We start from the raw sequence: 24,965 nt of genomic DNA, 5'->3' as shown, positions 1-24,965 counted from the left end.
ATAAGGTATTCAACAGATGCTGCTGGGCACGACCGGTTCACGCTAACCCGTTCCTAGTTTAGGAAACCGAAGAAGACAAAAACGTAAATGAAGAATGAAAGAAATGGAAAAGGAAAAGAACAAAAATAAAAAGAAAGAAACACGAAAGAAACATACGTGCGTGATGGTTTCTTGATGTGGCCATCAAGCTAATTGGACGACTCGTAATATCTCGGCTGGCGATCACTCGAGACGCGGGTGAAACCGCGCGTAACCTGATTAGCTTGAGAGGTCTTGTACGTGTCGACTCGACGACTGGTCAGCCATTTCTTTCTTTTGTTTTTGGTTTTTTTTCCATGAGCTTTTGATGTTGGCTTCATTATTACGCGCTTCTTCTTCCCATGCACCCGTCATCTCGATCCCCCCTTTCTTTTTTTAAAGATATTAAGTATACATAGACGTATTATTGTAACGGGTTGATTTGAAAAAAAATATATATATATAGCCACCGAAACGGGCTGTTGTTGTGTTGAGAAAAAAGGTTCCATAATTGCCGTCATCGATCATCATTCCCTTTGTAATTAGCTCCTGCTGTTGTGTTTGCTGCTGTTTTCGATTCCTCGTACGTAAGCAAAAGTTCTTGTGTAGAGCATTTTTCGTTTGATGGACGAGGAGATCCGACTTCGTTCTTAGACTTTTCCTATTTTGATCGGCTAGTTTTACGCCTTCTGTGATGGCTTCTCGAATTCTTGAAGGTTCCTATAGTCGGGAAGGGACGGCAGTTTATTATATAGACTGGCATCGGTTGTGTTTGACGGAGTACACATCGTTGATTTCACACTCGTGTTTTTTTAAGAAAATGTTTCGCTTGGTGGGAGGGCCCTCGTTTCTTCTCTCCACAATAAATCCGGCTTTTCCTGTTAGGTCTTGTGTGTGTGTGTACAATTCACTTCTTGACGAATGATGACGTCCGTTGACGTTTTAACTAGTTTTTTTGTTTTGTTTTCCTTATAACAAAATGTAATATGTATGTATACACGTGTATTACAATAGTTTGAACATGTAATAAACTGATGGATCCTTTTTTTTTTTTTGATCCTCCTCCCGACACATTTACATCGTATTGTTTTTTTGTTTTCTTTCACATTCCACGTCTTTTGTATTTCTCCCCCTATACTTTCCCTCGTCCTTTGATGTTTAATACGATTCCATTTAGACAAATTCTTCGATTTTTTTTTTCTTTTAATCATATTCACGGCTTTTTAGTTTCAAGGCTCTTTTTCGTATCATCACGCAGCAGCGTGAATCTCTATAAAAAGGAATCAAAGATTTTTTTTTTTTTTTTTATGTATATCATTCTATATCGTCGGGTCACATTGGGCCGGTCAAATGTCAACGTCTGTAATACGATTCACCCGTGCAAGCTATTGCCTATAGCGGCTCTCACGATATATCTTTCCCTTGGCTTCCACGATACACGCTTCGTTTTTATTTTTAAAACTGCATGCATAATATCAAGGACATTACGAAGAAAAGGAACTTCAGGAGCTAAACAGCAATTCGTTTTCTTATTACTACATTATGTTTTTTTTTTTCTTGTATACAAAATGAGTTCTTTAATACGTTTCAGTGGGTTTCTTTCTTTTTTTTAAAAGGAATAACGTATGTATGTGTGTGAGGGACGAGTGAGAGTTTTTATTGTAATACAGTGAGTGATGCAGGGAAGATTGGCGATGGAACAAAATTTAAAAAACGAGGGGGTAGAGAAAAATTATTAGAAAAAAAAAAAATAACGTCGGTTGTGGATAAATCGTTAGAACATGTGAATTAAAATTGTTTTCAAACGGAAAGAAGAGAACATGGCTTAATATTTGTTGTTTGAAAAATTCTAAAAGAAAAAAAAAAGAGAGAGAAACACGAGACAGCAGACAGAGATAATAATAATAAACTTGAAGGGAGAAGAAAAAAAAAAAAAGATTCAAACGTGGCAGAAGAAAATTCGAGAAATGAAATCAGGGCAAAGGGGAAAAAAAAAATGAAAAACACGAGGAAATATGATGACTAGGACATAACCATCGCACACGGGCTGCCAACTGCAATCATAGAACAGCCAGTTACGAGAGAAACATAAACAAGAGGCGAAAAAAAAAATAATAATAATAAAGATGAAGAACACGTCCAATAACATTTGTTGCTATATGATAGAATAGGGTTAGATATAATAGGAAAGATGGCGATGCTACTATAATAATATGATGAGGAAAAAGAACAAATGAATCAACAAGGAAAAAATCCCTCGAGCGCACCAGTTTGGCCACATAAACGGTGATTACAACAAACAACACAAACAGACGAACAACAAACGAAATTAGTTTAGCTTTTTCTTCTTTTATTTTTTATTTTTATTTTTTTTTTGCGTCCATCTTATACCAAATATTATCTTTTCCCAAATTCGTACGTCAACAAACGGATTTCGTGCGAAACGAAATCGATTCGTGAAATCGAAAAAAAAACGTGCAAGCCGGGACTGCTATGTTTAAAGGACAAGGTCAAATAAGGATAAGCCTTGAATTATAATTTAACGTTTTCACGTCCGAAATATGGGACATTCATTTAAACAAAAAAGCTGACCTTTTGCTATTTTTAAACTCTAATAAACATTGTTTGCGGATACGCCATGTTGGCATTCAAAGAATTTGAATCATTCCAAAACCCGTAACGGAATCGATACCCTCGAGTCTTCGCATTCTGTTGAATATTTCGACATCAAATGTAGTTTATTATTATTATTATTATTTGTTGTTATTATTGTGATTAATTATTATACTTCAGCAATTTAAAAAAAAAAAATGGTGAGGGGGGGGGGAAGAACATGCAAATTTCAACGCGGATGAAATAATGGCAATTTTTAAAAACAAAATGAAATCGATTTTCACTGGATTGTCTCTCTCTCTCACTGTACAACAATGGCGGCTCTTCGCAGGATGAAACGGGGGAATGTGGGGCTTTTTTTTTTTTTTTTCAAATTCCACTTTTGGACGTGTACAATCGTTGAGAACTACACGTTCAAACAATTCACCGACAGGCGCAGCTCTCTGCAGTCATGCTGGGATAGTTTTTCAGGACGACGTTGCGGTTGTCGTCAAAGTAGAGGAGCGTCAGCGATGAGAGAACGTCGGGGACACAACAGGGCGCCGGCACCTCCGGGTGACCGCCGATAGCGTGCACGATACTCTGGATGGTGGCGTGATTCGTTGGATTCAACTCCTATACCAAAAATTGAGTTTCAAATTCAAATCATTAGCATCGCAAAATGAGAAATGGCCCACATCGATCGTCATTTGAATTATTCAACGCGTGAAATGCAAAATTTCAAAAAAGTTTTTTTACCTTGGTCAGAGGGAAGGGACACCTTCCGGCGCAGTACTGGGCCTCGAATGTCTTGGGCGAGATGATCCATTCGCCCCAACCAATCTCGTTAAAGTCCACCGTCAATTTCCTCCGCTGACAAAGCGAACGTCCCGCATCTTCCGGCACGTCCAGTCGTGCATCGTTGACGTGTTGCTATTTCACCACGAAAAATAAAATAGGAAATGGAATTGTCAACTTGGCACTAAGAAATGCAACAATCCTTTAAAAAAAAAAAATGCATTTCACAACCTGTGATTTCACAACGGGACTCTTTCCGATTAGTTTTTTTTTTTTTTAATGTACCTTAGATGGACGTAAAAAAAAAGAGAGGCTTAAGGCAAGAGAAGATAGAGTGCGAGATGTAGTAAAAAGAAATGCGTGATGATGCGGGTGGTGCGCTTTTCGACAACAGAAAGCTCTTTGATGTTCGGGCCATGTCAACTGGTTCGGCTTGTCGGAGCCGGATTGAGAGAAAAGATAAATTTTTTTTTTTAAAGCTATATACTCTCTCTCTGTAAGCGCTAAGTTGTTTTTTTTCTTTTACGTATCGATACAAGTTTGGTGCACGCTGATTGACGCGTTATTGTCAAGCGGCTTGTAAACCACGAAAATAAATAAACACTGCCTTTTCTTCTTCTTTCAGAATAGCAAAAGATGGAGCCCATTTGAGTGTCATCCTTAAGACAGACGAAAACATAGAATCTTAAAAACGATAAAAGCTTTGGAAAAAGATGGCTGATAACTCTAGGTAAAAAAAAAAAGCTCAATGAAAGGAGAAGGATCCGCCTATTTTGCGCTTTCAATCGAAAGGGGGAACTGACACACACTCCGTGTGTGTATATAAAAATGATTCATCAACACGTTGATGAAGAAATGAAATAAAACATACCTGTTGATTGTAATGCCAGGTTTCTGGCAACTTGCGGTTACGTCGCTTTCCCTTCCGGCTGTTGCCGCCGCTGCTGCTGCCCGTCCTTTTCCTCTTATCTTCCGGCCAAGCCAAGGTGGCCCCGGCCACTCCCGCCGATGAATGAGACTTTGGATAAGGTAGAGTGCTGCTCTTACTATGACTGCTACTACTACTACTACTCGAACTGCCGCCGGCCTCACCACTTATCTTGCGACTACCTGGCCCGCCGCCGGCCGCCTGACGCGACGATGATGAGCGAGCTTGCAACATGCCCGGACTCGTTTGAGGGATGATATTGCTGTTCAGGTAATGGTCGGCTTCGGGCAGTTCGTTATCGTCGATCGAGCGACGCTGACGAGCCTCGCTGGCGTCCCGCCTTGTCCCAGCCTGCTGGACATGCTGATGGTCGGGCAAGGCGTTGAGGTCGCGCTGAGAGGCTAGGCCCGTCTCTTCCAGAGTGGCGTTGGAGCGCTCGTTAGAAAAGACCACCAGGAACGGCGACGGCTCCATGCGCAGGACAGAGTCCAGCGGCAGGTTCTCGTAGATGCCCGACGACCGTTTGACGCCCTGGAACATGAAGCCGATTTGCTCGGCCGATGACGACTCTTGTCGCGACACGGAATGGACGGCGACGCTGACGTCGTAGACTTGCCATCCGCGTTTCTCCAGAGCCACTTGCCACTTGCCTATTTGGCGGACGGGCGATCCGACGACGGATGGATCCAGCGAGAAACCCTGCAAGTGGTGATGATGATGCGCTTTGCTGTTCATCTTCTTCCGGCCGAAAGCTCGTCGTTTGTAGAAATGCAATTCAACAGAGCCGATCTCTTCACTTCGGGTCAATCCGCTCAAATTAAACAGCAACATTTCTTCACCTCCAACTTGACCTATTCCAAAAACAATTGTTTTAAATAACATTCGATGAAAATTCTACAAGGATTCCGATGTAATTCTATATGAGGGGAGGGGAGGCAGTGGTGTGTTATTAACCATATTCACAAATCCATTTGCTTATTGATATATTATGCAAGGCTTCATTTGCTATGCTCAAAGAATGATACACGTTTTACCTGGTGTAAACCGTACCTACTCCCCCAACTCTCTTTCCTCTCATTTCCATAGTTTACATAAGTGTGTGTCAGTTGGGGGCTTTTTTTTTTTTTCGACAGGCTTCTTGAAAGGAAGAAAGAAAAACCCTTAGATGTTACATTCCGAACGAGGGAGGTGCATTAGCATTTAAATTCACTTAAAGAACAAAAAAACAAAGTGAATATAAATGGGGAAATGCGATTATTTCTTATTACATCATATTAAATTTCATCGATTTCGATTTGATGATCCCGCAGAAATATCAACGACCAAATCGAATGGTTTTGGCTAATCAATTGACACGCAACGGACGGTGTGTACCCGCGGGGACTGGCAACGCAGGCCGAATACGAAACCGTGAGAAATTGCATAAAATTAACGTAAAAGAAGGGATGGTGAATAAAAATGGGGAACGTTTGTGAATAGGGCGATGATTACCGAATCATCCGCGTATAGAATACGTCATTTTGAATCAAATTTTATTTGTTATTTTCTTCTTCTTTGACAACGAAAGTTGTGTGTATGTGTCTGCCTAAAAAGTTGGGACTCTCTTTCCATAACATTCTATAGACACGAGAAATAAGGGGGAATATCCAATAAAAAAAAAAATATGTGAGGAAGAGAAACGATGGCTGCGGGGTGCGGCCCATCTGGACCTTTTTTTTTTTTTCGTGACCGAGTCTCGTATAATGGACACGATTTTTGTTGTTGTTGTTGTTGTGCATCTCGCTCGCCTTTTGCTCGTTGAAAAAGAAGAAGAAGAAGAAACGTGGAAGAGGTTGAAAGCTCTTTACAAGCATCCCCCTCCTCTCTCCTAATGGCTTTCTGTCATAAAGATACAGTCGAAGAGTGTTTGCATATCTCGTGAGTTCTATAGCATAGCTCTTCTTTTTCCGAAGCATTTTTTTTTTTAATGTCCTATCTCTTCTTCTTTTCTCGTATTTTTGTTGTTGTTTTAGTTATTTTTTTTTTCTATCCCTTTTTGTCTTCAAATCAATCGCAATCCACTGAAAGCTTTCGAATGGCTTTGGAATTGCATTTGGATGATGGCGGGAATTGCCCAAACGCTTACGCAGGTGGTTTTTTTTTTTTACCTTCAATTTCAATATTCCTTTTCGGTTAATGAACGTACGCGATGATTGTACGAAACGCATAGCAGGAGATCACTCGAAATTAAGGGGGGTCAACAAAGAAATAGCTTTTCCTTTTTTTTTTTGAAGTTTCTCTCCTTCCAACCCACTGTATTTAACTCTGTTTTGTTCTTGACATCTCCCAATTTTGAATGAATCGAGAGAGCCACGCCCTTGTTCGCTATAAAAAAAAAAAAAAAAAAAAACACAGTTGAGAATAGAGACCAAACCCCCTCCTGAAAAGCAAAATCGATTTACGAAGGCAACGTATGTATAGACAAACAAGATGATTGTGAAGAATACAATTCTCGTCCAGTCATCCCTTAGACTTGTCAGTTATTTGTTAAAAAACAACCGAAGCTCTCGAGGTACGTTAACAAACGGCGGTCAAAAGAAATCAACAAGGGGCAGTAACCACAAAAAGGCAAAAAAAAACATACTAATCATCGTCTCGTGCCTATAGACATACGCCAGTGATCGTTTCGTAATTTGTTTTTTTCTTCTTATGTTAGCCAGACACACAGAACGCGCATCTGCGCAAACCCTCCATAATAAACAGGTTCCCTCTGAGAGAAGGCTTCTCTCTTTTTTAAAGGTAATAGTATTTTAGTATTTATTATTTACATGTATTAAAAGAAAAAGAGGGGGGGGCTAGCCATGTGGGATAAGATGAATTGCAGTATTTACACAAGTTTCGTTCTAAGAGCTTCCAATGGCTGAATTTTTTCTTCAGTTTCTTCGAGAGGGGGTTATATACATACACTGAAGGATGGCCCTCCATGTCTATGGTTTCAACCATTTTATTTTATTTTATTTTTTTTTTATTATTATAGAGGGTAAAAAAAAAGGGGGGTGTCTGGGCGCCCCGATAACGAGCTGCGTACAGAGGCACTATCTCTCGTTCTCTTGTTAAAGCTTATGTTATGTGTATGTATACGAGAGAGCAGCACAACTTGACACAACATGCGGGGCCAGATGTTGGGGAAAAAAAAAACGTAAATTTTTTTTAAGTCAAACAAAAAAATGTTTTAATGCCAATTTTCCAGCTCTTTTTGTTTTATGGCGGTCAAATGAAAGGAAACAGCAAACGATGAACATCGTTAATTCACAGGGGGGGGGGGGAGGAGTGTAGGTTGTAATGTTTTTATTTCCTTTTTTTTTTTTTTACCTCTGGTAGGAATGATACTCCGGATGGTGTTACTCCTCGTTTTCATCGAGTCGGACGTCAGGTATTTCTTGTAGAGTTCCATCATGTAGAGGTGAGGCGATGAAGCGGACGTGTCTGCATCGCCGTAGTCTTGCCGTTTGCTGCGTCCCGATGGGACGGACGGCGGCCGGATTTGCAGCAAATGTTCCATGGCGTTGCGCATCATGTCACGATCGGCTCCTTGAGCCTGGAGGCCGACAATCGCCAACACGGCGATTAAAATCACTTTAATCCACATTGCCATTGTAAAATTTGTCCTCTGTCTATTCTTTTTTAATATTCTCTGAAAATGTTCTCTTTCCTTCCGGATGGAAGGACGAATTTCAATGAAAACCAATTCGAAAAAAAAAACTGAAACTCAATCGCTAATTAAAAATCGAAAAACACTTGAACGTGAAATATTTTCAAAACGAATTCAAAACGCAAAAACAAACAATGCGGGATTGAATATCGAATGCGATTGGTGCGAGACGCGCGCACTACTTGTCGACTCGTGTGCAACTGACAGTGGGCAGTCCAGCGAGAAAGGCTTTAACCTACCTTCCTGTACCTAACCTTTATTTTTTTTGTGTGTGTGTGTGTGTGTGTGTGTGTGTGTGTTCCTTCTTCTTCTTTTTCTTTCGTTTTCTGTTTTTCGTCCTTTTTCTTCCTCCCCCCCCCTCCTCCTTTCTCGCTTGTAGTGGTGTAGTATCACGGGGGTAGGAGGAGGTGATAGGGTGAAGCACAAAAGGAGGAGGACCCAAAGAGAGGCTCGGACCTTGTGTGTGTGTGTGTGTTTGAGGGACTGTATATGCAAAAATACAAGAAGACACACGACACGTACAATAACAACAACAAAATGTGTTCCAGTAGCTGTTCCAAGCGTCGACGTCCTCTCTCCGATGACTGGCTATGATTTTCAAATGATTATTTATATGAAATGGCCTCTTTTTTTTTTCCAAAAGGTTTGATCCCGCAGGTTTTGTGTGGACCCACTGGGTCCTATTTTTTTCTTTGGAGGGGGTCCCCCCCCCCTCCCATGTTCCATCATCAAATCCTCGAGTGCTGCTGTATACAATTGAATATTGTGTGTGTGTGTGTAGCTTTTTATCTAGAAGACTCGTGGCAAGGGAGGGGCGCGTCCACTAAATCCTCTTTCCAGGATAAGAAAAAATGAAATACAAGTAAAAAATGTCGAACCTTTTTTGGGCTCCCCCCTGTCGAGTGCGTGTCTCTCACTAACTACGAGTTCAACTTTTTTGATCCTCTCAATTTTTGTGTGTGTGTGTATCAGCCACATTTCAAAACTCACTGTACATTTCACAATGGGCTTCAAAACGGTCTTGATCCTGATTGGAAACGACAAGTATAGCCTCCTATTGATTGATGACTTATTCATCAGCAGGGGGACATCTGTATACCTTCCCTGTGTTCCATACGCACCTGCCTTGTTTATTGACGTCAACTTAAAGTCAACTCATCAGTTCAAAAAAACAAACAAAAACGAATAGACATTCGCTCTAATTCCTACGTCTATGCATACGATTTTTGTAAAACAAAATCATTGTCCTATTTTGATTTGCTGGCCTTCTATTACGTTATGTCCATAACGTTGTGCACATAGAAAAGAGAGGGCCCTACCAACGACACTGTTATTTCTAATAACACCGAGAGTCAAAAGGTAGCAAAAGAAAACGAGAATGAGGGGGACACATAGGCGCGGCTATGGCGTTTTGTGTGTTCGGATGTCGCCAAGGCGGACGCGGCGCCAGTCGGCTAGAAGGAGGGGAAGCAAAAAAAAAAAAAAAAAATATAAGAGTGAGACGGGCGCAGACGGCGACCGACAAGAGCAATCAGGTAGAGAGACAGCCGGAGAGAGAGAGAGGGAGCAACAACTGGCCGCCACGGCACTCTCACCAAGCGCGTCCCTATTATCCTGTAACAAGAAAGAGAAAACCAAAACACACACACACACACACACACACACACACGTAGAATTGAGATAGGTTGTATATATGTATATATAACATCCGCTGGAATCATGTTGGAGCCTCTTAGACGCATTTTGTTTGTCGACTCTGGCCAAGCACAGGTGGGTCGTCATTTGATTGACGATGCATATAACTCGTGCGCATTTTCCCCAAACAAACAAGAGTCGGTCCATCATCTTTTCCATTTCGTCTGCTCTTTGTGGGACTTTTTTTTTTTTCTGTTAAGATTGGTTGGTGTCCCTTTGACGAGACACTTTGCTCGAGACTGTCTCTCTCGAGGGATCCATCAAGTCCGGCGCCATCGGGGAGAGAAAAAAAAAAAAGGGAAGGCGTCCGTCTCTTGTTCATTCGACGGGAACGAAGAAACGCGCGTCTATACAAACACGGGGTTTTGCTCTTATTTTTCTAACTCACAAAAAATAATAATAAAAGAGCATTGTGATATCGTAATGTAACCTAACGAACAACGGGAGGGGAGGGGGGATAAATGCAAATTATGGGAGGAAAATAAAAAGGACGCGAAATGTTTCTGAAAAAATCGATTGTGTAATATGAAAAGTGGGCACCATTCGAGAACGACATGTTCTGCAAAAAAAAAGAAATGTTTATAGACGCCCTATTGAGTTCAGATAGGATGGGAGGAGACCGTGTCTGCGTAATATCGATCAGGATCAAAAAGTTATTGAATTGATCAGGGAAGGCGAACAAGAAGGGACCTTTCATATCTGTTTGATGTCGAGAAAATAGGGGGGGTAGGGGGAGGGTCAGTCAGACCGTGTGTCAACGTGACATTGGCAACTGGATTTGATGGCCATTGGAATGCGCCAGACGCCTTATCCACGTTTATTTCCGCTGCGCGTGACACGTTCGGGAAATGGAAACTTCGTTATCCGTAAGTTTCTATGCGGCTCAGCCCAGCCCACCACACAAATCGAGATGTCTTGGCCAGCTGTCTCTTGCAAACGGGCAAACGAAGAATAGCAAAAAAAAAAAAAAAAAAAAAAAAAAAAAAAAAAGGGGGGAAATTAGATTGAAAAGGACTTTTGCTTTATAATAGATTTTCTTTTTGCTATTTCGAACTTGTATATACTTAATCTGATTGGATCACAATTAAAGCTGATGGGTCAGCAGGGGAGCCAGGTGGCAAACACCCCCCCCCCCGCTCATTGGAAAAATAAAGTCCAGGGGAGAAGATTATTATAAGCGACTACTGTATGTTGTGTTTCTTTATAATGCACATACGACTAATATCCTCTTCCATCCACCGGAAATGGTCATAATCCGCTATCATTAGCCTTTTTTTTTTTTTTAAGTTGTTGTGAGTGTGTACTCTCCCTCTGTGTATATTGTTTCTCATACCTTCAGGGTCTTCATCAAAATGTGCCCTTCCTGAAACAATTATTTCATTCAACGTACTAGTCCCCCCCCCCCCTCTCTCTCTTCTTTAATAGTCAGGAATGTTTGATTAATTAAGAGAAGATCAGTGTCACTTCCATTTGAATGTGTAACAACATATCGAATTCTGAGTAGACCTACATGTAGCACAGCCATAGGTCCATAGGCTGTAAACTGAGAAAACATATCAAAGGGTCAGAATAGAAACACAAGAAATTGGGGGGGATGGCGAGTCATGTTGGTGCCATCTTCGTTCTATTCGTCCCTTTCTTATATACCAGTGTATTTCTTGTGCATTATTTATTTTTTTTTTTTTTAAATCTGTTTTCCTATTTGTAGATGATGCGCATACGAACAACTGGAGCGCACGTAGGCGCCACTGTCTTATCAACATTGACATTTCGTAGGACGACCCGCGTAATAGTCTTCCCCCCTCCTCGAAGGTAAAAAGGTGATAGGTCAACATCCTTCACAAACCGAAACCATCCCACATTTCAATTTCCCATCGTTTCTATTTTTCTTTCCATTTCGCCCCGTGTCTCTCTTGTTCTTCTTCTTCTTTCAAAGGTTGTCGACGCGATGAGCAAAAAGGAGTGTGCTCTTTCATTACAGGTAATCACCATCTGCCGCGCAACCTGGGCTCGTCGTCCTTGAATGGTTTGTGTCCTCTTTCCGCCGTTTTTCTTTTTTTTTTCCTATACCTTTTGTTGTACACGTCAGTCTCGAAAGCTATTCGTCTCATTTCTCGTGTATATGTATATAAAAATACAGCATTTTTTTTTCTCTTATCGCTTTTGTCTATTTCGTATATTTCGCGTGAAAACAGCGCACCTGTGCCGAGACATCGACATGTGTTGACCAACTGTTGTTTCATACCTGGCCTCTTGTTGCATTTTTTAATTGGCATTGCCTCAAAAATAGCAAATGAAGACGACAAAGTTATGCCTTTCACTTACTCGGCTTCCGTATGGCAGGTGTCCCTCCTGATCCCGAAATGCTGGACTCTCTTCCATTCCGCTTTATTTAATTTTTTTTCTTTTCTTTAGTGGCCCCCTTTTTTTTTTTTTTTTTTTTTGACGAGAGATAAAGATCGACGAGGTGCTAGTTCGTCTAATTGCAGGTGAGTGCACTTGTGGAAAGTTGTTTTAAAAAAAAGAAGGCAAAGTCCAAAGAAAAAAACGCTAGTGCGTTCTTGACGGAAACATTTAAATACAACGGAGCAGGCTCCAGGAAACAATTAAAGTGAAGGGCCATACACTTTATGTCAGTGGGGTCAAAAAAAAAAAAGAAAAAAAAAATTACACTCTCCGTGCAACTATAATAACTAGGGCTCAAATAGAGAAGGGAGGCTCAGTTAAGAAAAATAGTGTGGGAGAGAAACTCGTGAATCAACTATTTTGAATTTCTTAATAATGAATAAATGATAAAATACGAATATATTTGAATATTGAAAATAAAAATTCTGTGCGGAGGGGGAAACAAACAAGCAGCCAGCGTGACATGTGTGTTTGGGTGTAGGTGTAAGGTATGAGGGGTGGTGGTGGTAGGAGAAGACCCGGTTCTCCTCGAGTGGTTTTTGGTGGTGGTGGTTTGTTTGTACACACACACACACAGACTGTGCGCGTTTTTCTCTGCCGTGTTTACACAAGATGAGAAAACACCCTGAATGGGGAGAGAGAGGTTAAATAGAAAGAAGAAACTCATTACAAGTGGCGCGGGATAAATAAAAAATGTGTGTACATGTGAGAAAAAAGCTGAACATCCCCCGTTGCTTCTTTTAAGATATATCCTCCCCCGAAAGAAAAAAAAAAAAAAAAAGAAGTCTTTTTTCCATTAGTGGTTGGAGAAACAACAAGGGCTGGCCGGGAGGAATCCAAAAACAACAAACACACAAGTCTACAAGGGCATTTTGGAACATTTCTGATTTCTCCTATAACGCCAGTGTAAATAAATCGTAATGGCCGAAATTATTGAGGCTTTTTTGTTAGCAAAATGCTGGGGAAAGAAAGTGCTTCTGAAATGACAGGTTGATTGGAATAAAAAAATTTTTAAATAGAAACCTTTTTTTATTTTACTTTTTGGCGCCCTATTACCAGGTCAACAGATGTGGCGCGGGCTCGTCAAATAGGGCGGGTTCGTCTTCTTTTTTTTTTTTTCCTATCCCGACCGATGCCTTTAAAAACATTTCACTAGTCAACTTATTCACTCTTCTTTTGATGAGAGAGGGGAACACACACACAAGAAAAAGGAAGAGAATAAGACGGTGTGTTTCAATAGCGGCTCTCTTTGATCTTCATCACGGCCCTTCCCAACTCGGGTTTTTTTTTCTCTTTTACCGCCACCACCACCATCTCTCTCTTTTTTGGTAGATACAAACACGTTTTTATAGAGATGTACTTTTGACCCTCCTCAGCACCCTCAAAGCCCCCCCCCCCCCTTAATTTTTTCGGAGGTCCTCGCTTTCAAGAGAAGTTTAAAGTCATCGGCATCACCTCCACTACACTTTTTTTTTTTTTCCTGTTGTGTTTCGAATGATTTGCTTTCAGAAAATGACAAGCCGGTCTCCTTTTTTATATTTTTTTCCATGCAATTAACATCGAATGCTGATGCCCCCCTTTTTCCGTACAACTTTTTTTAACAGCAGCGTTCGAAATGCGAAGACGACGGCTGTCTGATTTCACCACCAGCAGCAAAGACTTTCAGAAAAAAAAGACGACGGTCTTATTAATGGGTCTGCTAATACGCTTTTACCCGGTTAGTTGCAACTTGCCAATTTTGTTTGGTGCTTTTTTAATTGAAGGGAGAACTGTTTACGAGCCCCGGATGACCATCCGGTAGGGTCGAAGAGTACGTAGACTTGGAATTCTTGTTCTCATGTCTGATCAAAAATAAGAACGAAATTCTAAAAGAAAATGAAAGATGGACTCTGAAACAAAACAATGGCGATGCAGGATTGCCTTTTTTTCAAAAAAGAAGTAATCAAATTTGACTTGAATGTATTTGCATAGCCTCGGGGTAAGTGTTGCACAAGGCGGCGGCACCACTTCCGTGTCGGACAATCAGCTGGTCCAACAAACCGCTTCGTTAAACGATTTTTTTTTATCTCGTTCGTTTTCTCATTCGACTATTGAAGAGAGAAAAATGATGACCAACATGTCAGTGTATATACACGCGGCCATTTTCTACACAGAGCTAATAAGCAACGCACTCAATCAAAGTCCAATGACTTTTTCGACCAAAGTTCTTATTTCTTTTTTTCTTTTCCGTTATATTTTTCAGATGTGCCCTGCAGCGAGGATGTGTTTTTAATGATTAGATTACAAGAACAAATCCATGTCAGTATTTTGGTGGTGAACTTGTCAGCACTGTTGGCAACATCGCATCGTGGTGGTCAGTGCCATTTTCGTAACGAAAGCGAAAAGAGATGGCGGCAACACGAAGAAAGATGGATCGAATCGTCATGCTGGCATGCATCATTCTACTGTCTGGAATCATTCATCCGTCATCGAGTAGGTCGTCAAAGCCGTCAGTCAAGTCCTCGTGTGGTTACCAGGTACAGAATTTAACTGTTAGAAAAATTGTGAGTTATGTTGTAGACGTGTAACAAGTGACGTCCATGTTTACCCAACAACACCCACTCACCCTCGGCCTTTTTGTTTCAATGAATGTGCATTGTTTATGGGCCTTTCTCGTTGAGGCCAACAGTAAATTTCTAGTTAAAATTAACGATAAACTTTCTCTTTGACTGGACAAAAGCTAGCAGCAACAACAGCTTTTGAGGGAAGGAAAAAAAAGATGGATAATTCACGTTTTGTAAAGATAACCATCATTTAGAAGGGCGCGGGTCGAGCACTGCCCTGAAAGTTTCCATCTCTAAGTACATGGATACATTACAAAAGAGTTAACCCTCTTGTTGCCGACGATTTGTGTACAGATATAATAGTCGGAAGAATATGAAAAAGAGGTTGCTTTATTAACGATTATTCACGCATCTTCAATGAATGCCAGCTCATTTAGAAAACAGCTCACATGTTTCTTTTTAACGTGAATAAATATTGAACGTTTTTTTTCTCTTTGTTTTGTTGTATGAACGTGAAAATTATCCACACAGAGCTGCCACGCAACGAAACCGGGCTTCATCAACGTCCACCTAGTGCCCCGTAAATTACAATTAACAATTATATGCAAGACGTGAACCATTATATATATTTCTCCTTTTTTTTCCCTCCTTCTTTATTCGTTTTTTGTTCGTAGACACTCACGATGATGTCGGCTGGCTCAAGACTGTCGACCAGTACTACTTTGGATGTAGGATGAGATTTTATAAAAAGCCAATCAACCATAAATAACCACAACGCGGGAACTTAAAATGCTTTTTTAATTTTTTGCTTTCTTTAGCCCGTACCGGTATTCAAAAAGCTGGCGTCCAGTACATCCTGGACAGTGTCATAGAAGAATTGCAGGCTAATCGAGAGCGTAGGTACGATAACCTTCTGGCCACTCCCCAAGATGTGTCTTGAAAAGCAATCGAGAAGAGAAAGAGGTCAGAAATTCTTCAATTTTTAATTCCGTGTTTCATTTTTAGATTCATCTACGTGGAAATGGCGTTTTTCTGGCAATGGTGGGAGGAGCAAAACGAGTCGACACGAGACACCGTGCGTGATTTGGTGGCCCAAGGGCGACTAGAGTTCATTAACGGCGGTTGGTGCATGAACGACGAAGCTACAACTCATTACGTCGACATTATTGATCAAATGTCTTTTGGATTAAAGTAACCGTCACATAAAAATCTTTCTTGCAGTCATCTTAACGGCTAATTCTATTCGTATAATTTTCTAAACGTTTCATTTCCCCCTTTTTTTTTATTATACGATGTTTTCTCTACAATTTATAGCTTTTTGAACGACACGTTCGGCGAATGTGGGCGTCCTCGCATCGCGTGGCAAATCGATCCTTTTGGTCATTCGAGAGAGCAGGCTTTTATATTCTCGCAAATGGTACCCCATACAAAGGAGATGCATTTATAGTGAAACGTTTTGAGGTGTTTTTCTATCACCGTTTCCCAGGGTTACGACGGCCTCTTCTTCGGTCGCTTGGATCACGAAGATAAGAAGCAACGCATGGCCTCCAAAACTATGGAGATGGTATGGTCCAGCAGCAATCTTGGTAAAAAACACAAATCTAACGATTTCAAGCGTTTTTTTAAAGAATCTAATTGAGTGTAATGCTAAACTAAAATTTTCTTATGTTATTACAGGTAAAACTGGATGGCTCTTTACAGCAGTCAATTACAATTTGTATCAGCCTCCACCTGGCTTCTGTTTCGACATATTATGCAGCGATTTGCCTCTTATTGACAATAAAAATTCCAAGGAGTACAACATCGATCAGCGGGTACTTGTTTACAAGAAAAAAGCATCTTAACTGACCACACCTTCATTTCGCAATTATCTGATCCAGGTAACAGACTTCCTAAAATATTGTCAACAGCAGTCAGAGGCCTACGCTACTGACCATATTTTGTTGACGATGGGAGGCGATTTCACGTACCAGGATGCCAACGTTTGGTACAAAAACATGGACAAGCTCATCACGTAACATAAAGTGATCAGCTGAAAACGTTCACCCCACTCATGTGTTTAAATTGCTGTCCGGAATTTTCAGATATACGAACGAACGTCAAGCTAACGGCAGTCGATTTAACTTGCTATATTCTACGCCGAGCTGCTACGTCAAAGCTTTGAACGATTTAAAGAAATCATGGCCGCTTAAAACGGACGATTTCTTTCCTTACGGCAGCGACGCCCATTCTTACTGGACGGGCTACTTCACTTCACGCCCAGCTTTTAAATACATGGTCCGCCAGGCCAGCAACCTCCTCCAGGTATATCGTTAACAAAACAGAAGATGAATCGTTTTAGACTTTCTTCTGTAAATGCACGGTCTAAATTTCATTATTTTCTCAAGGCCTGCAAACAAATGGACTCGGCTTTGTCCTGGAACAAGGCTACCAATAAAGGCGACTTGAATGTCATGAAGCGGGCGATGGGAATCGTGCAGCATCACGATGCTGTCAGCGGTACGGAAAAGCAAGCCGTTGTTCAAGATTATCAGAGCCGACTGCACGAGGGCGTGGTCGAGTGTCAGAAAACGCAGACCTCTTTCTATCAGTAAGATCTCAAAAAAAAAACTTTAACAAAGAAACTGTTTAACGCTTTAATGTTTCGTCGGAGTCTAGGAATCAACTGCCCATCCGCGGCCAGCCATTGCCGGACGTCAAATACTGCCAACTCAATGTCAGTCAGTGTGACGTATCGGAGAACAGCAGCAGATTTGTAGTCAACATTTACAATTCACTGGCTAGCAACGTCGATAAATACGTTCGCATTCCGGTAGCTAACGGAGCGTATTACCAAGTCCTTGACCCTGACGGTATCAAATGATTTTTGAAAGTCAAACAGAATTTTTGGCGATGCCATCATTTTGGGGTATACAATTTTCTTCTAATTAAGGTAATGTGGTGGATTCACAAGTTATCCCCATTGCAGCTGGAGTTCATGCCATTCCGGGCCGAATAAGCGCAGCAACAGACGAACTCGTAATTCTAAAAGAATTCTATGAAAACGTGATCAAAACTTTTTTGAAGAATAAAACAAACTAATTTTGTTTTTTCACCTGAAAAAGGTATTTTTGGCTGCCAAGCTGCCACCTATTGGTTCGAAATCTTACTACGTCGAAAAAATAGCCAAAAACCGTCAGCGCGTATCGTTCAAATCTAAGCTTCAACGTTTGATTCCTGGACAAGACTATATTATCTCCACTGACGTGATGATTACATAAAACAATTGTCATCAAAGAATTTTATACTGATCTCCTTTTGCATCACACAGAAAATGAAAGTTAGAGTTGACAGTACGACGGGGCTTCTCAGTTCGGTAACCGTTAACGGAAAGGAGTTCTTTGTCCAGCAAGAATTCCTTTGGTATCCAGGATATAATGGCGATAACGAGTCAGCTGATAGGAGATCATCGGGTGCCTACATCTTCCGACCGAATGGAACAGACGCGTTCCCCATGAGGCATACAATGGCCGCTGCTGTAATCACCGCAGTATACACCGGTGAGTGACATTTTTAGGATTAAAAAAACAAAAAAACAACAAGCATCAAGAAAAATAAATATTTATATGACGGCCAATCAAACAGGACCGTTGGTTCAGGAAATCCACCAATTTTACGATTCCTGGGTGACTCAAGTCATTCGCATCTACCATGGCCAGGAACATGTGGAACTCGACTGGGTAATTGGGCCCATTCCGGTAAGGTGAGTAGCAATTGAAGGATGGCCCACATTTTCCTAAAACTAGGCTTGAGTTTAAAATAATAAGAATGCTTTTCTTCGTGGGGGAAAAAAAAGCGACAAAATTGGAAAGGAAGTCATCAGCCGAGTAACGACGACTATCTTAAAAAGCGACGGAACTTTCTACACGGACGCCAACGGTCGTCAGACATTGAAACGCGAACTAGACGCTAGAGAGTCCTACACCTACACGCCAACAGAGTCCGTCTCGGGTAATTACTACCCCATCAATTCTCACCTTTTCATTCGAGACCCACTGGGAAAGCACCAAGCTACCGTCCTCGTCGACCGGTCTCAAGGAGGGTCTAGCCTCGACGGCGGACTGATCGAATTGATGGTTCATCGGCGGCTGCTCCACGACGACTCTTTCGGCGTCGACGAGCCGCTAGACGAGACAGCTTTCCATCGCGGCCTAGTCATCCGCGGTACACACTATCTGATCCTCAGTGACGGGCCCAGTTCAGCCAAAAGGTTCAGACCTTTGGCGCAACAACTCTACAAACAACCGCATCTCTCTTTTATCCCAACAAAGTTGCACTTTGCTGAGTGGAATAGTCTCTACAAGACTCAGGTATGCACTGATTACTTAGTGTTTCGATGACCTTCCAGATGGATATTTATTTATGTTTCTTTTGTTTTTATCTCCAGCAACAACTAATCAGCAGGACATTACCCGAGAACGTGAACCTACTGACATTGGAGAAGAGACAAGACGGCTATTACCTCATTAGATTGGAGCACATCTACGATGTTGAAGAGGATGAAATCCTCTCGGCTCCAGTTACCGTTTCGCTTCATGTAATTCCGATTTCAAACTGGAAAGTGAACGGATTATTTTTTATTTTTATTCATATTTCACAGAATCTGTTCCCTGGTTTTATCATCACGTCGGCTGAAGAGACCATGTTAGGAGGGAATCAATTTAGAAAAGATTCTCAGCGTCTTTTGTGGAACTCGGCAGAAAGGCAGCATAACGGACAACGACCAACAAAATTCCCTAACGTCGAGCTCCAACCGATGGAGATACGGACCTTTATTGTCAACATCGTTCGTGACAATAGGTTGGATAAATAATGTAGATGCCAACATTGAAAGATGAAATGTCAAAATGGTTCTTACTTAATTTTTTCTCAATAAATTGTTCGCTTGTGTGCTTTCATTATTTCGAGGTAGGGATTTAGTCTACAAGACTTATCGTGAGCACTTTGATAGGAGCTCGTGCCTTGAAGACTGATTTTTGGGGAATCTACGGTTAATTGTTGAAGGCAAGTTTTGTCGTTTTGCTTGTTGCGGCGCCTAGACAGATTTTTTTCGATCAGCCGAATTAACGATAAAAGGTAGTATCATATTTTTAACCCAATTGTGCTTCCTGAATCGGGACTATCGAGCACTGAAGCCTGGATTCAAATTTGTCGAGTGTTTATTATCACCGGTAGATGGGATACCAAGCGATCCTGTAAACAAAAGGCCATGTGCTTTCTGCTAAGAAAATGGTTTTTATTGAAAACAGGTAATGGAAGTTTTTAAAGAAAAATCTATTGACTACCAGAATTCCGGCAGGTATTAACGTGACATGTAAAATGTATGTTCATTGGAATTGTTTTACAGATGTTGCGCTAGTACCGTGAGGTAGTAAATGTCTCAGGTAATCTGGGCTGAACTCTAAATACGTAATCGCTATCAAAGCGAGAAATAAAAGATTATAATTGTATTAGAAATTTTGGATGTATAATATTTTTGATTAATCATATTTAACAACGGGACTTACCACACACTTTGCCATGAGTTGCCAAAGGCTCCCTAACTGTGGAGATCAATAGACAATTTGTCTATCTGATTCATAAACTGACTATTTATTTTTAAGGCCAAAGCACGAAGTATGCCAGGGGTATTAACGCCTACCAAAATATCTTGAACTACGCAGTTAAGCTCAATAGATGGCGTTTGTACCAATCGCCCGTATGCTCCAATATTATAACTGGCCACCGGTCTGTTAAATCGACGCTTTGGTAATAGATGGTACCACAAGACCTGCAAATGAGATGCACCTCATGATCAAGGGTATTGGCATTAGGCACACAACGCTATCTACGGAGCTTAACATCCAGAGCTCAAGTTTTTCCATATAAAGTGTACCTACGTTAAATACATTAAGATTTACTGTATGGCAATATGGCAAACCATTTTAGCAAAAAAAAAATGTCGGTCTTTTTTTTTCTGCTTATCGCCATCTACTGGTCAAGTTGACAATTCGGGCTTGTTTTGCCGAGCTTATTTTTAAATCCTGTCCAAACTGCATTTCCACTAGATGGCGCTGCAGATTCATCAGTCTCTAGCGTCTGAAATCGAACTATTATTATTTTTTGTTGTCATGTGATTCTCATTGTTTACTTTGTTTTTACGTTGACAGCGTGTAATTGAGTTTCCCTCGTCTGAACGGTATCGTTAATTCTGTTTTTTGTTGTTGTTTTTACCTCCACCGCTATTATCCATGTGCAAATACTGCACTGCTTGTTACCTAAAGGAAATGTCAGTCGTTGCACTTGGGCTTACAATGAGGTAATATTAACATACTTTTGGAAAACCAGGTCTCATGTGGTATAATTCTGGGTAAAGCCAGTGTTACAAGAAGAACTTTGCATGATATTTTGGTGAAAATTGATGGCTTTTGTGTTTTACAACCAAAAGCCAATTTTCAGGATTATTAAGATGACTAATTACTACTTTTACATTTGCAATATGTTAATCTTATTCTGCTTTATTAGTAAACAAATCCAGTAGTGAACTTAAAAGTAACAGATGTGTTCTGTTGTGTACTCTGTACATATCGTGGTTTGTTGCATGATTTTATTACTTTATGAATTAATTGTAACTTATTTATGGATTTAAATGCAGATGTTCATGCCTGCATGTTAATGCAAAAACTAAATGATAGCAGTCATTTCCCAATGCAACAAAATATTCACAGTCTGTAACAGAAGATTTTTTTTGTTGGACTTTCAAGAAATTCTAACAAGATGTGCTATTTGCTATCAATATTCCGCAAGAATTGGATCTCCCGTTTACTTTTTCCGGTAATAACCATATCTGTTCCACTATCACCTTAATTTTGATAGCTATCAAATTAAGGGGATGGTTATGAAACATTTGCTTCGATTATTATGTGTGTGGTAGTGCTTTAAAGTGGTATACAGGTCGTACCAGAAAACTGAACTTTAAGAACTTTGAAAGTCCATGTTATGTTAATTTACTATAGTTCACGTTTGAAACTAGGCAGATCTTGTGTAACTTGTAAAGGAGAACATAGTTCATTTTTTAAATTTTCAAAGTTTTAATTTTCAGTATAACTTCCGGTTTGAAAATGCCTGATAACTCACTAACTGTTGGTCTGAATGAAAAGAGAACCACATTTTCGTAATCCTCGTGAAATTTGGGGTTGAATCCATGTGTCAGTAGAAAATACCCGAAAATCGTCAAAAATCGCAAATTTCCCTGAACTTAAGTTAAGGAAAAATCGCTATTTTGGCCAAGTTGGACTTTTCGCCAAAAAGGGTCAAAATAGGTCAGACACACCTTAAATTTCACGAGGATCACGAAAATCATATTCTTTTTGTTGTAGGCCCAGTATTTCTGGAGATATAAGCTACTTCCAGTCACTTCCGGTAATTTTTTTTTTCAACTTGGCAAAAAGTAAAAAATGAACATTAATATTCCAAACATTTTAAGCATTTTGATCATAAATGAAATGGGGTGGCGGCTTTTTTCGTGTTTGTTTTGCTATTTCACTATTGGTTGATCGCGCGAGCTGCATATATACTTATAACACTACTTCGTTAACAGAGACTACTAGCATTATATATCACACTAATGGGAAGGCATACCTGATAAGTATAGATCATAGCATGAAGATATACCTCGTGCTATTATTATAACCTTATCATGCACGGCCATCTGATGTATAGTCAGGTTGAAAAATAATCCCGACTTTTTCTTATTTTACGTTACGCTGTATCGTACTGGCACGCTACGGGAAATTTCGTAATGTTAATAGCTCTGAGGTAGAGCGTCTGACTACGGGAAACGAAAGTCAAGAGTTCGAGTCACGCCTGGATCGTCTGTGCCAGATGATTGAGTTACGGTTCCCACTGAAGATAATATTTCTTTGTACAAAAAATGAATCACTCTGTCGTATTTATAGGTGACATTCCGAGACGGAGATATTAAATTGCGTTGGGACGCACAACAATATTATTACAAGTGCAAATAGGCTTCCTTCAAAAGACATGAAAAAAAAGTAAACCAATTTCCAAGACTCATGGGTCTATGATTGAGCATCGGCATCGCACGCTAGAAATTAAGGGTTCAATCCCCTAAAGAGTCAAAATGAAACTAAATAAATATATGTAACTCAAAATGTCAAACATGATGTATGTTAATAACGATGAATTCTCCCATGATTGGGAACAGCAAAAATTTAAAATATAACGTATACGTCCATAAAATGACCTTGCGACATAAATAAGGAAACGTTCACATTAGTGAACAGTGCAGAGCAACAGTACGACAGTAAAAATACCCAACATCTGTAGATTTTTTTTTAAAGAATTTGTATTGACAATATTCGGCACAATTTAAAGGCGTGCAACTTTGAAAGGGCAAAATAGCCGATTTCAAAGTTGCTGTCAACCAAGGTAGGGGGAGACACTACCTCAGTTGACTCACCGGGGAGATTACCCGGTGCGTGGTTAAGAGAAGCCGGAAGAAGAGCGAAGGTTGCGGACAAGCTTTTACGTGAGCGATTAACTGTTAATTCGGATTTTTGGGTAGCCCCATAGCCAGACTTGCCGCGATCGCGATCAAAAATTGATCGCCGATCCGATCTTTTGAAAAAGATCGGAGATCGGATCGGCGATTCCAAAAAATTGATCGCGATCCGATCGTTTTTAGCGATCAAACTCTTCGCCATCTAGCTGTAGATTTTCAGACGCAGGGTTCTATTTCACTGCTATTTTTGCGAATGCCAATTGAAGGAAACTGTTTAGTGTTCACCCTCAATGGCCGCCAGTGACTGTCGCTGTGACAGTCAATGCTATTTTCGCGAAACAGTGTAAATTTTTACCGTTAGATGCTGCACAAAAATGATCGCTAAAAATGATCGGCAAAATTTGATCGCCGATCCGATCTTTCGCAGTTTGATCGGATCGGAGATCGCGATCGGAAAATTGATCGGCGCGGCAAGTCTGATGGCAATCCGTTTTACATAGAAAAAAAAAAAAAAAAAAAATGTCGGAAAAAAAAAAATCGCACTTTTTTCCGACACGTAGCCATCTACCGCTCAGACTCGTTATTACTGGCGTAGGCAATTTCAGTCCATTGGATGCCATTCGCAGTTAGCTCAGTAGCGTGGATGGAGAATAACGCGTGGCTGGAGGAACAATTGAAAAATGGATAAGATAATGATAATAATAAAAGGATGGTAAGTATAAACATTATTATATTGGTTTTCAAGTATTAATTATTGTTTATTAGATCAAATTATGAAGCTGCAGGCCCAATTATTGGAACAACACAAAATATTAGATAACAGCAAAGCTAAGGATGGTAAGGCCTAATACATAATGATTCTATTTATTTGCTTTTATTCATTTGTGTTTTGTAGCTCAAATTTTGAGTCTACAAGCTCAGCTAGGGGAAAAGAACAAATTGGAACGGAACAGTTTCCAAACAGTGAAGGTTTTTCGAAACTCTTCCCTAACTGAACATGAGGATGAATTGGCATTAGGCGAACACAGTCAGGTACCTAAACTTTTCAAATAAGAATTCAAAATAAGTATAGAATTTTAACAAACAATTTTTTATTGTTAAGTTATTCAGTCTACCACCTGACAGTGTGTTAAAGTTAAATTCTGTTAGTGCTGCACTAAAAGAATTGTTAGTAATAAGTCCATGCAGCGAAGGAAGTGAACAATTGTGGGACTGTATTTGGGCTGAAAATGGGTGTGGTACAGAAACCCAGCAATAGCACGAGTTCAACATAAAACATGAATTAGGTACTTTTCGGTTTTTTGTCTATAGAAAAAGTATTTTTAATGCTATTATTTTGCATTCACAGAATTTTAGTGGGGGATCAAGTCAAGTCTGGAAGTGTTACAGGATGGAAGAGTGAGCCTACAGTTGAAAAACACTGAAAATGCATCACCATTAAGGTATGAGGTAAAGTAATAGAGTATGCAAATTGTCTAATGAGAAGTACCATCTTGTGTGAATGAATCCTTTGTAACAGCAATCCTTTATAGTTCTGTCACAGCTAGAAGCCTCAAATAATTCTGCTTCTCTTGCTAAAGAACAACTTGTCCTTTACATTCAGAGTGTTGGTGAAGCTGGGTACTTAAATGGCCCTAAAGATGTTTCATTTCGTTGGCATTGCAGCGATGAACATCATACATGGACTTTTTAGGTATGAAAGAAATTTTCTTGAAAATTTTTTGAATTTATTAATAATCATTTCTCCTGCTT

At 40.2% G+C, this 24,965-nt stretch overlaps 3 protein-coding genes across 3 annotated transcripts; 2 read left to right on the top strand and 1 right to left on the bottom strand.

The window, feature by feature from the left end:
* Window positions 1-1,607: 1,607 nt before the first annotated feature.
* Window positions 1,608-8,216, bottom strand: LOC130686855 (growth/differentiation factor 10-like). The gene is made up of 4 exons (XM_057510021.2): window positions 7,688-8,216; window positions 4,280-5,187; window positions 3,370-3,543; window positions 1,608-3,246 (listed from the first exon to the last, which is right to left on the bottom strand). Exons 1-4 carry the CDS (start codon window positions 7,968-7,970, stop codon window positions 3,055-3,057), a joined length of 1,557 nt encoding a protein of 518 aa, XP_057366004.1. The 5' UTR covers window positions 7,971-8,216; the 3' UTR covers window positions 1,608-3,054.
* Window positions 8,217-14,462: 6,246 nt separating this feature from the next.
* LOC130686851 (lysosomal alpha-mannosidase-like) lies at window positions 14,463-19,601 on the top strand. The gene is made up of 19 exons (XM_057510018.2): window positions 14,463-14,644; window positions 15,203-15,251; window positions 15,346-15,399; window positions 15,490-15,571; window positions 15,677-15,862; window positions 15,986-16,088; window positions 16,158-16,257; window positions 16,349-16,485; window positions 16,552-16,685; window positions 16,756-16,975; window positions 17,059-17,261; window positions 17,330-17,523; window positions 17,604-17,689; window positions 17,776-17,916; window positions 17,982-18,210; window positions 18,296-18,413; window positions 18,507-19,020; window positions 19,098-19,247; window positions 19,311-19,601. The coding sequence occupies exons 1-19, from the start codon at window positions 14,516-14,518 to the stop codon at window positions 19,521-19,523; spliced, it is 3,042 nt and encodes a 1,013-aa protein (XP_057366001.1). The 5' UTR covers window positions 14,463-14,515; the 3' UTR covers window positions 19,524-19,601.
* A 4,335-nt stretch (window positions 19,602-23,936) lies between these two features.
* On the top strand, window positions 23,937-24,679 carry LOC130686873 (uncharacterized). Its single transcript, XM_059494170.1, has 4 exons — window positions 23,937-24,050; window positions 24,109-24,245; window positions 24,316-24,499; window positions 24,562-24,679. Exons 1-3 carry the CDS (start codon window positions 23,987-23,989, stop codon window positions 24,469-24,471), a joined length of 357 nt encoding a protein of 118 aa, XP_059350153.1. The 5' UTR covers window positions 23,937-23,986; the 3' UTR covers window positions 24,472-24,499; window positions 24,562-24,679.
* Window positions 24,680-24,965: the final 286 nt, after the last annotated feature.

This window comes from Daphnia carinata, chromosome 2 (genome assembly GCF_022539665.2).
Source record: "Daphnia carinata strain CSIRO-1 chromosome 2, CSIRO_AGI_Dcar_HiC_V3, whole genome shotgun sequence".
NCBI lineage: Eukaryota > Metazoa > Arthropoda > Branchiopoda > Diplostraca > Daphniidae > Daphnia > Daphnia carinata.
This window is presented reverse-complemented; position numbering and strand designations above follow the sequence as displayed.

Excerpts from the sequence above, each read along its gene's own strand:
- LOC130686855 (XM_057510021.2), bottom strand. The coding sequence starts at position 7,970 with ATGGCAATGTGGATTAAAGTGATTTTAATCGCCGTGTTGGCGATTGTC. Across the intron at positions 5,188-7,687 it reads GAGTATCATTCCTACCAGAG|GTCAAGTTGGAGGTGAAGAA; the intron begins GTAAAAAAAAAA and ends TTTTTGGAATAG. Across the intron at positions 3,247-3,369 it reads GTCCCTTCCCTCTGACCAAG|GAGTTGAATCCAACGAATCA; the intron begins GTAAAAAAACTT and ends TTTTTGGTATAG.
- LOC130686851 (XM_057510018.2), top strand. The coding sequence starts at position 14,516 with ATGGCGGCAACACGAAGAAAGATGGATCGAATCGTCATGCTGGCATGC. Across the intron at positions 14,645-15,202 it reads AGTCCTCGTGTGGTTACCAG|AGCTGCCACGCAACGAAACC; the intron begins GTACAGAATTTA and ends TTATCCACACAG. Across the intron at positions 17,524-17,603 it reads CCAAGTCCTTGACCCTGACG|GTAATGTGGTGGATTCACAA; the intron begins GTATCAAATGAT and ends CTTCTAATTAAG.
- LOC130686873 (XM_059494170.1), top strand. The coding sequence starts at position 23,987 with ATGAAGCTGCAGGCCCAATTATTGGAACAACACAAAATATTAGATAAC. Across the intron at positions 24,051-24,108 it reads TAACAGCAAAGCTAAGGATG|CTCAAATTTTGAGTCTACAA; the intron begins GTAAGGCCTAAT and ends TGTGTTTTGTAG. Across the intron at positions 24,246-24,315 it reads CATTAGGCGAACACAGTCAG|TTATTCAGTCTACCACCTGA; the intron begins GTACCTAAACTT and ends TTTATTGTTAAG.